Source organism: Physcomitrium patens, chromosome 7 (genome assembly GCF_059467195.1).
Source record: "Physcomitrium patens ecotype Gransden chromosome 7, ASM5946719v1, whole genome shotgun sequence".
Lineage (NCBI taxonomy): Eukaryota > Viridiplantae > Streptophyta > Bryopsida > Funariales > Funariaceae > Physcomitrium > Physcomitrium patens.
Window position 1 is genome coordinate 5,548,568 of NC_143416.1, and position 11,125 is coordinate 5,559,692.

At 39.5% G+C, this 11,125-nt stretch overlaps 1 protein-coding gene across 8 annotated transcripts; it reads right to left on the reverse strand.

The window, feature by feature from the left end:
- Window positions 1–293: 293 nt before the first annotated feature.
- Window positions 294–7,548, reverse strand: LOC112284666 (increased DNA methylation 1). 8 transcript variants are annotated; one of them, XM_024524685.2, is made up of 21 exons: window positions 7,408–7,548; window positions 6,669–7,180; window positions 6,180–6,272; window positions 5,943–6,062; window positions 5,362–5,424; window positions 4,933–5,212; window positions 4,688–4,826; window positions 4,310–4,421; window positions 4,062–4,121; window positions 3,834–3,886; window positions 3,398–3,612; window positions 3,065–3,239; window positions 2,898–2,952; window positions 2,714–2,764; window positions 2,294–2,551; window positions 2,025–2,089; window positions 1,817–1,873; window positions 1,547–1,640; window positions 1,245–1,385; window positions 756–871; window positions 294–559 (listed from the first exon to the last, which is right to left on the reverse strand). In XM_024524685.2, the coding sequence occupies exons 2-21, from the start codon at window positions 7,113–7,115 to the stop codon at window positions 505–507; spliced, it is 2,649 nt and encodes an 882-aa protein (XP_024380453.1). In that variant the 5' UTR covers window positions 7,116–7,180; window positions 7,408–7,548; the 3' UTR covers window positions 294–504. The 8 variants fall into 8 exon arrangements, 7 of the variants coding, with proteins under 7 accessions (XP_024380453.1, XP_024380452.1, XP_024380450.1 ...); XM_024524684.3 differs by lacking the exon at window positions 7,408–7,548 and having other exon boundaries at window positions 3,065–3,131; window positions 6,669–7,309; XM_024524682.3 differs by lacking the exon at window positions 7,408–7,548 and having other exon boundaries at window positions 6,669–7,309.
- Window positions 7,549–11,125: the final 3,577 nt, after the last annotated feature.

Here is an 11,125-nt window from a genome sequence, read left to right on the forward strand (position 1 = left end):
AATCGCTGTGGGCTGGACTTGATTCAGCGTCTATTCTCAGGGGGGCTGTGAGATGAGAATGTGACTGCTTTCCGTGGGCATTGAACACGATGCTATGGCCTCGTGTCTGGATGAAAAGATGGTTTTTTTTGGGATGTCGAGCACTTAAAGAACTGTTTTCGTCATAAGTGCGAAGAAAACGTGAAGTTCTTTCACAGCTGGACAGAATGCTGTTCTCAGATGATATCTGTGCAGGTCTTTGTCATCCTTGGTTTTAACTTTGAAAATTGATAAAAAATACCATGCTTTGATACTTGTGCACATAATTGAGTGATCGTGTTAATGCTCAAACTTCACCTTATGGTTTAGAACCTCCAAGGTTCGAGCACTCCATGCAAAGAATTCATATTCCTACCATGAGATTATCCGTATATTGAGCAAAGGTACTTGGAATCCCAGTTCAAGACTACGGCTACGTTTTTCAACGTCGTTGACCGAATTCAGATTTCTGCGATGCTCTGGTCATTATCCAGTTCGATCTTTGAAGCTCAAAGTGCGCAGCTCGTCAACATGTTGTGTCCTATCAACATCATTATCAACGCAAGTACAGCGGCATGAAGAGGATACACCACAAAAATGTTTAGTCCCAACTGAGGTTCATAATGTCTATGGAACAACCAATGTACAGGAAAATTAGACATGTGTGCCATAAGCACATCTGCTTTGGCGAAGCAAACATGAATCACCGCCGTCCTGCAGCCCAATGGTCATTGTACCTGTCGAACTTCCCCAGAGAAATACGCTCGTCAAGCGTCACCGCATCAATGTGTTTTACAAGCATTGTAGTGCCAGTGAAGACCAACAACCCCATCATTGAACGAATATGTTTGAGCTGCACACAAAATTGTCCAAAAACAAATCCAGCGTAAGCAACTGCTATACATCGATAACACCAGTTTTCATCACAATTACTAAGCAAGAGGGAGCCTAACGACCTTGTAGTGTCAATGAGACGATTCAAAAAGAAAATCCAGCAAATAATCAATCACAAAGGCATAAAGTTGAAAATAGCAGCGTAAACCACAGTAGATACCTTACGTTTCTGACCCATTTAATTGCACTTGAGCCCAGCTAATCAAAGCTGCCTTTCTGAGATTCTTTTAACGGAAACTTGAACAATACTACGTTACTAAGCAAGCATAAAATGGAACAGCTCCGATAAAATTTCGAACACATAAAACGAACTGAAAACCAAGAGGTCATACCTGTGCATCCTCCATACGAGAGAATCCAAACCTATTCACCCAAACAAACTCTGCGTTCTTGCTTGCTGGGAGGACTAAACGTTCCACGTTAAGAACGCCAAGGAGCCTTTCTATAGTGGTCATGAGTGCCTTGCAGAAACCCTACTTCCAGAAAATAAAATGGTAAAAGACTCAATACACAATGATAACCCAACGCACAGTTCATGAAAGTGCATATCAAAGATAATTACCATACGCCTTAAAAAGAAGCTTCAAATAGGAAAAAATCACCTCCAACTACGATAACAAGAGGAAAAAATTACCTGGTCTTGGTGATCAACACTAGTCGCGATAAGTGGAACTTCAGCAACTTCCCGACCAAAAATTTGCAGTAAAGCTGTCGAGACCACCTTCTCACTGTAAAACAAACATTATCAACGGCCATAATATTGCTCAAGTAAGAGAGAATACAGAAAACTATCATTTCCGACGCTCGACCACTACACGAAATAGAGCAATTTTCTCAAATGCGACCCAAACAACTACTCTATACAAATAGCAGAAAGGATATGTCAGAGGTCGAAACAGCTTACTTGAGCGTTAGAACCACACAGTAAATCCCATCAAAATCATAGTCTTTAAACCTCCGGCTGCATGAGACGACAACACAAGTTCAAATCATAACCGAAGCATGCCATGAAATTCCCCATAGGGAGTAAAACGCCATACCAACTAGGGAGAAGGAAACAAACCATAAAACTCGTATCGAATAATAACCATGTTTGAGATAATGTGGCACACCTGTAAACCATGATGGGGATCATGTTCTGTCCAGAAGGAGCATCCTTGATTGGATCAGAGCATTCCTTGAAAACAAAAACATAACGAAATTGTATCAGCAGGTCGCTCATATGAAGAAAGTTAGCATCGCTATACATTTGACGCTGCAGAATAGAATTGAAAGGATTAAATACGTATAACTTGAACTGGGTAGCACTAAAGACGTCGAATACGTCGAATGAAAGCACACAATTACGATGCGTAGAGAAGATATAGGGGACAATCAGTACCGTAAATATCTCCACAGCCTGAGCAAGTGTGCGTCCATTGACAGGGTTTTCACCAGCGCCGTGTAAGATTTGCCACCCAAAAACTGGGCTACTGGATTCAGCCATCTCAACAATACCCTGTTGATGTTGCCGACTTTCCAACAAGTCATTTACAATGTTGTCTGATAATAACTCAGGTCCATTTGCCACAAGCTGAGATAGAACTTGCACTATATGCTGACAATTCGGCTGGCAATACCATTCGGCCTCTGGTAGCTCCTGTCACATGTAAGATGGTGATGAACGACCTGACTAAATATGTGTGAGCATGCACAAAAGGTGAAGTAAAATGAATACAAACTTCAAACCTATCAGCATCGCGATTTCGACAAAGCAATATGCAACAAAAGATGGGGTCTGCATCAATTTCCAATAACTTACATCCAATATTCCGGATTCTCTTAAGCAGCCAACATGGTACTCTCGTCCACACTGGAAAAAGAAAAAACGAAAGAAAGAAAGAAAAAGAAAAAGGTACCTAGTCAGCATATTTCCACAGGCGAAATCAACACAAGCAAAACAAAAATGAGATAACGATTTCATTACAAAAGTGCAGTTGACTCACTTGATCACAAACCAACATTGTCATATCAAATCCACACTTCTTCAATGTCCATTTCCTGCACAAATAGAAAATTACAACAGCGGTCAAAACCACCAAGTACATACAAAAACGATTCACATCACCGTAATGAAAACCAGTACATATCACAAAGTCTTTCTACAACTTACTTGCAGATGGCGCAGCCACTACTTGAATCTGGTGCTTGAAAGAGCCGTACATTGCGCCCTGTGTCATCTGTTGCTGGAATATTAGCAGTTGCATCTACACGTTTTTTTGATGTTTTATGCGCACCCTCTACATTCTTCTGACATATCTTGCACAACGGGTGACCAGAATCTGCCTCTGCCCCATTAGAAGCCAGGAAAGAACAAAACGTGTCAGCTACTCAATTCTCTAGTAGATTACACCACGCCGTATTAGTAACGGAGTTTAGGCTCCACACAAAAGCCTATCAACATATCTACAAAAAACTTACAACACTTTTCAGGGGATTTTCTGACCTTGACAAGAAAAACGCGTGCCAAAATTGATGCACCACGTTGATTCACAACGCTGGCTTGATGCAAGAACACCTTGCTCTTCACTACCAGAACTCGACTTTACATCCCCAGTTCGAGCAACTTGATGAGCTCTATCTCCAAGCTTGCTCTGATAGGCTAACTCTTTACACATGTCTTTCAAAGACCGACCATCTGCCAACAAAATGCTCCCATATCTGCAATTTTGATCATTTAGGAGAGAAAAACTTAACAATATCATTACAACAAGGAGAGTGCAACACAATTCATATCACAATAAAAGATGTAGTTAATATAAACTATTACCTGTGATCTTCATATGAAAAAAAGTAGCAGACCCATATTCCAATTTGCACAATCTGATTAATTATTAAAATGTCTCATCAACAATTTTAAGCAGGGAAAACACAAGACTCACGGGTTTCGTCGAGATTCACATCCAGCATGTTGCTCAAATGCAGAGCAACTAATCTGAGATTGACATATAGCAATTAAATCAGTTTCTGAATAATCGCTGTACATCAAAACAAATAATTTGTAATTGGACAATGTTCTCATGTAATAAAAAAAGATAAAAAAAAAAAGATAAAATCCAACAATACGATTAAAAAGGAATTCAAATCAACCCAAACTCGTAAAAACTCACCTCTTGATTACAACATTTGCAGCATATACCTCCGCCTTGCTTCACGCCCTTAAGAATACACTGTTATGAAATCCATGAATGAGGCGATAAATGTCATGCGAAAGATGACATTAAGCAACTGTGTAAATACTCCCAAACTTACAGCATCTCCACAGCATCAATTAGACCTTTATAAATTCAACCAACGAGCCTAAAGATATTATCTTGCGTGCAAAATCATGACACAAATATTACTTAGCAAAAAATACCTGGTTTCTAGCATAATATCCAAGCTCAGTGCCATCCGCCAAGCCGCCTGGCAGGAAAAGTGCTTTGTGAAGATGTGCATCCCGGGCTGATCTTACCGTCAGCTCTTTTTCTCTGAACATCCAAACCATCTCTCACGAATGCTTCCTCAGACATTGTAAAGACATAAAAATATTCGAAACTCTTACATGACACAAATGTGTATATCTATATATATATAGATATATATAGATATATATATATCAACCCAATATGATGAAATAATGGCAATAATAATAATACTAATACTAATAATAACAATAATCAGAAGAAGAAGAGGAAGAAGGAGAAAAGCAACACCCATGCGTCAGCATGTAATTAATCATTATAATCATCCTTACTTTAATCGAGTATCTTCTCTGTCTGTTACGGCAGGTGGACGCTTCATTTTGAGAACAGTCTTCGGCATTTTTACTTGCGCCTTCTCGCACTTCGCACAGAACCAATCGACTCGATGAGGACTAGGAAGCCCGACGCATTCTAATTCAAGAAATTAGACGAATTAGTTGGAGTAAAACGCATCTAAATGCCTTCCAAAGAACGTTCAGACTCAACAACAGACTAAAGGCGAGCAAACGTGAAATACCGGCATGATAAACAGCTGAGCATTTGGGTTCCTTGCATGAGACGAAATCCCCTCCTTCACGTTTACCACACTTCCCACATGCACCCTCCTTTTTTGGGATCCCTTGAATTTCTCCTATTGCATGCTTCAGAGCTCCTAATATATCACCTCCACAATCTGCAGATTCTTGTCCAGCACTCAAAATGTCACGTAGGTTCTTTCCATTTTCAAGATATATATTGTGACTAGGGTGATGAGAAGTGCTCCCTGAGTGTGCCTCAAATGCTGAGATAGAGACCACCTGACAAATCACCGACACATCGAATACGAAACACAATTAGGTGAAAAGGACAAGTGTTCATGCGAAAGCAAACACTGCTGAAAAATCCCAGTTCCAATGGAACTTTAAAAGCCATTCCGACAAGTTCGAATCTAGAGAATAAGTGTCACCTGGGTCCCTTTACAGATACGACAATTACACACCACACCCATATCCTGAAGAATCCCTGTGAGCTGCTTCCCCAAAACAACAATGTGTTAGTGAGGATTTAATCCTTGACGTTCAAATCCTAATATCCACGAGATCGATCTTGACATTCAAATAAACCGGTAGCGGAATATCAGGGAAATCTGAAGAACTCAGGACCCTAAGCTCTTCTTCGTCCTCATCAAGCAAACAATCTTCCGAATTAATTCTCTATGACGATTACACCAAACACGCAAAGTTGGTGAATTAACCTTTAAAGGTGCCACGATAAGAACAAATGAGATTCGTAGAAAACTACTTAAATGTCAAAATGGTTGAATGATAATACAACAATGACAATCCAGAACAAACTTGCATGTAGGTTACTTTACGACTCCAAATCTATTACAGGAATGTCTGGAAGTTTCGAGAGTGTTTCCGTCGGGCGTAAAGTAAAGGCTGAGCACATGGTGATACACAGGGAAGAAAAGAAGACATATCTGACCCTCCAGATACATCGTCACGAAAACGATGCTGCAGTCTCTTTCTAAGCAAGGCAACTTACTTGTTCGCCACGACATGAGCACCGCACATAACGCCCTTCAAGAAGTCCTGTTGCCATTAACTCCTTAGCATTTCGTGGAGGCTTTGTTAACTTGTCATCAACAGGTACCATTGCATTCAGCTGCCCTCAAACCAAGCATACAAACTACTTCAATAAGCACATTTAAACGACACGTAAGGGTCTCAATTGTTGCTCCGTACTTCCTACTAATTCAAATGACTGGCTTAGTCTTGTCACCTGGTTTAACAACACAAAACGAAAAGACAATACGCAGATTTCGTAGACTTCAGCGACATCCTCTCCCGACAAACATGGAGAAAATGAAATACCCTGGACCAGGGAGACTGAAATCGTCAAAGCCGACGCTGCTAAATTCGCACGCCAAAAGATGTCAAAATGAAAAAGCCTGATTGTTGAAGGCACAGAACCAGCTTTGGAACCAGCAGATTCGTCCAGTAGATTATCCTCACGACCACAGGCATTGCAAAACAGAGACGGGATTGCAAGTCTGTACAAGAATATCATCAACAACTCATAGAGCTACAGGAATGCAATCGAAATGAATCTCGACCTGTAATTCCATGAGGTTTAGTTTGGTTGTAAACATCACAATGCAACGCCAACCCAAGCGTAAGGCAACCCGACTTCGATGTAGATTTCAGTAAATTCTATAAACTTATGCAGTAGTGACCATTCTAAAAGTGATCAATTGACACGAATCCAAACCTTTGAGGCAGCTGTACGGAGTCCTGGTGGAGGGCGCACTGGCAACTCTTCCTCGTCTTCGTGTCTCTCCAGACTATCAGATTCCTCATCACTTTCAATTTCCAATCTAGGAATAGCGTGTGGCACCCTAGAATTCCTGTAATGAATAGTCTTCTTCCGTTTCCGGCCTACTTTCTGCGGCATGCCATTCGCAATTCGACCATCACTCGCTCCACCATTGTTAGTTGGAAGAGTCTCATCAACCTCATGAGTGTCCAGCTTCCACGCTGCATCACTAAAGTCCTTCGCAGAGGAGTTCTGCAAGGTTCCTGGGTTGTTTTCCTCCTCCGTTTCTCCGTCCTTCTCAAAAGTAGAATCTTCCCCTGCCCCATGAGTTCCTTCACTAGTTTCCGCGGTGCCTGACGATGAGCACCTGCGTTGTGAAGGCTTTGACTCCGTCTCACCCATCGGAGCCTCCTTCGTGGCAGGCTCGATTGGCGCTGCGCACGACACTTTGCTATCCCGACTGATATCTACAACAATATCAAGTTCATTCATATCTTCCTCATTACTTCTCTGCACGCCCATGTTTTCCAAGATTCTTCAACCCTCAGTCGAAGACGAAGACACAGAAACCAGGGTTGTAATGTCTGCAGAAATTCCCTATACAAAGATATACTAACAGCGTTCCACCAAATCCCAAACCAATCCTCTATGCAGCAGAAGACAATTATTTAGCGCACCTCCCACGATCACCTACCATGATATCACCTGCGCAGCAACACAATTAAGGAGGCAGGGGACTGCACACCCTTAAACTTATTCTCCGACAGCTCCAAGCAATCGGCGGCCACAACACCATTCAAAACCATTACAGAACACAAACCTTCCCTTCACGAGGCCACTCCGATCACTACCATCGCTATGACCCTACCATCACCGAACCCCTGCAGACGTCCTCCTCGCACTCCCTCTCTGCCTACACCTCGCAATCCAAATGCATCTCCTCTTCGACAGACAGTCCAACTCCAGAGCAACCACCAACACTGATCCGTGGCCGCAGTGACGATGCCCCCTAATTGCTCGTGCACCGTAACTCCTCGCAACCTCGCCCGTCGTCTCACTGCTTCGCAGCCATTAGCCACGTCCTTCCCCTTCCCTTCTCCAACAAGGACGGTGCCCATGCCCTAATCCACGCGCACGAGGAAACGGAACGGTATGGCAATCATCGCGCCGTTCGCTCAAGCTAACCGATCGGAATCTGAGTTTGCGTCTCTCTCCGCCGAAGATTTCGCATTCCGCCTTACCACGGTCGTGCACGCCCACAGTCCAGCCTCCACCATTTTCCCAGCCCTGTCTCAGTCGCCCCCTCTGTGGTCGGTCCCGAAGGTTCTTCGCTCGGCGACGGGCGGGGTCGTCTCCGAGCCAACATTGCGGCGGGCACTTGCAAACCTGTCTGCGCGGCTCCATCCCTTCTTCAGCGTCGGTCAGTCAATCCTGGCCCCGTCGGACCCCTCCCTCGCGAGCTCCGCTAGCCGGCGGCCGGTGATCGCTTTGTCACTCTCGACAGTCGCCAACGCAGTCGCCGCAGCAACAGCAGTACCTCCTCCTCCGCTGCTTCTTCTTCTTCTTCCTCTGCCTCTGCCTCTGCCTGTGTGCGCATTGCCGATTGCATAGCTCCTGCATTGACACAATTTTACCTCCTCATATAGACCACGGGAGATTGATCTCATGGGCCCACGCCAGTTCCATCTCCACTTTCTGTGCTGCTCAGGCTCACGTGGAACCGTGGCACGACGAGGATTGTTGCTCTGGTGTACCTGGTGGTCAAAGTGGTCTCAGCATCTACTAAATATAGTATGTAGGATTAATAGTTAAGTGAATCGCCATTGAGCAGTCGTGTATATATAGTATGTTTCTCATTCAGGGTAGATTCTCTTGTGAGTAAGTTCTTGCATCTTCTTGTTGAGAGTGTTGCAGGCATTCGTCACCTTGCAACGACATAATAGTGCAAGGCATTGGCCTTCAGGCAAACCATCGTTCAATAACTCTTTTTAATTACTATTTTTAGAAAACCGTATTCTTGAGTCTGCAGTTTTATAATGTGCATACAATGCCACGTCTTGTGTCTTTTAGCAGGAGATGCGTTACTCTCTGTTCGATTTTATTAATTATATTTCATTTCTGACTGTACAATGTGGGAGTATATTTTCATTTTTTATGTATAAAAATGTGTTCTTTGAAAGATAGAAAAATTAAACTTAGTAAGTTTTACTTTATCAATTTCTTTCAAATAAAATTTCATGTAAAAGATGCCTTTTTTAATTTGATATTGTAAAATCAATGTGTTATTAGCCAAGATTGCATAATTGAGATATCAAATTCTGTAATTTTTGATACGACTGACATATAATGAAAAAAATACTTCTTTGTATATCCAACATTTTAATGTAGTTTTAAAAACATATATTAATTACACCACATAAACTTAAATTAATATGATAGAATAGTCATTTGAAAAATAAATATGTTTCATTTATTTTTCCAAGTCATAATTTTTATGCATGTATATGAGTGTATGCATATATATATATATATATATATATATGTTTTTTTATTTAAATATATGTATAAATATTTATTGTATTACAAACATGTATACATATACCTCTTCTATACATATACATACATGTATATACAAAAGCATTGAAGATCCTTATTTATTTTAAACATAACATGTTAAAGCAAGTCATTGAGTCTTTTGATACATTTGCATAGACAACAAGTATGCTATTGTAGCTTGGAAGAAGACTTGACATGATTGTCTTGTTGATTAAAGATATATTCTTTGCTTCAATTTGCATAGAACTCAATTGAAAATAAATGCACAAAATTCCAAATAAACAAGTTAAAAAAATTAGAAACAACTTAGAATGTTGATTATTGATTGTTTTTCTATATACACATCAAAAGCAAAAATTTTCTTTCGTATCCACTCACAACCACATTATATGAAGTTTCTTCTATATATTACTTTCTCAAGTCCAATACTTTCAAATTTAAAGCTTGCATCTTATCAATTACTCCATCTTTTGAAGCTTTCTTCTAGTTCAATCTATTTTATTTATAAAAATAAAAATTTCCTTTATAGACTAATAAAAATATATAAGTATATGAAAGGATAAAAATACATCTCTAAAAACTTAAATTTTAGACTTTTTAAAATAAAAAAATTAAACAAATCAAAGAAGAAAAAAATAGCAATAATAATTAAAAAAAGAATTATAAAGCATTTACAGCATGTAGGTTGAAACCATTCTTTTTATAAGCTAAGCCTAAAAACTCTATTTGTTTCTTAATAATGGCACAACCTATCTACAATTTATGAATACCTTAATGACAAAAACCATCTCAAAGGTTTTAGACTCTAATGCTACTTGAGATTCCAAAAAAAAATTAAAATTGATGTGATCCATGGTTGTTGGTAGAAAATCCTTTTTATCTAAAAATACTTTAATAAAAGCATAGAACTATCTATGTGTCCACTTGCAATGTCCAACAACATAAGGATGGCAAATTTGTATTGAGAGTTTGGTTGTTTAGATGTTAGCTACAAAATCTCTAATTGTAGATATGCTAGTATGAAGTTAATAATATTTTGATATTTAAAAAAAAAAAAACTCTTCTTTTTATATTTTGTATATTAATTTTTATTAATTTTTGTTGTAAAAAATGACCTTATAATTTGATATTGATAGATAAATCCACAAGTTATTATTGGATCCATAGTAGGAAAATTAATTTGTAATTTGTTATATAATTTAAGATGGTAATTTTTTTATATATGTTTTAAAATATGATTCTATTTGATGTTGATATAAAAGATGTAGTTTGATTTTATTGAGGGACTATGCAAAGCAATCCAACAAAAGACTAAAAAACATAAAAAGGTTCAAAGAACTTAAAACTACAATATTTTGCACTATAAACCAAATCATGTTGCTCCAAAGCATGTTGGCTTGTGAAGCCAACAATTCAATCTCACATCCCTTCAAAGATTATGTTTGTATGTATTCCATCAACTGTTTGAAGTTTGTTTGGTCCTTTTGAGTACATCAAAACTTCAAGTGGCACAAATATTTACATATGTGTAGTAGCTAGTAAATCCTTTCTTATACAATTCAACATATCAATGATATATAAATAGACGCCATGGTGGTAGCAGGTGAAAAGCAAATGTTGTTAGGCGCCCCTTCTCACCCTTGAAATAGGCACCAAGGAATTCAAGTCCAGAGCTAACCATTTATTCAGAAGATGGTATATTTTCCTAGTTGTAAATGACTACTAGCAATCTTTTGGATTTTGGAGACGCAATAGGTTAAACTTTGTGCATATTTACACTGTGTTATTGGTATAGCTATGCAACATACATTTATCATTGTAATACACAAGTCAAATAAAATTGCTCTGATGTACTT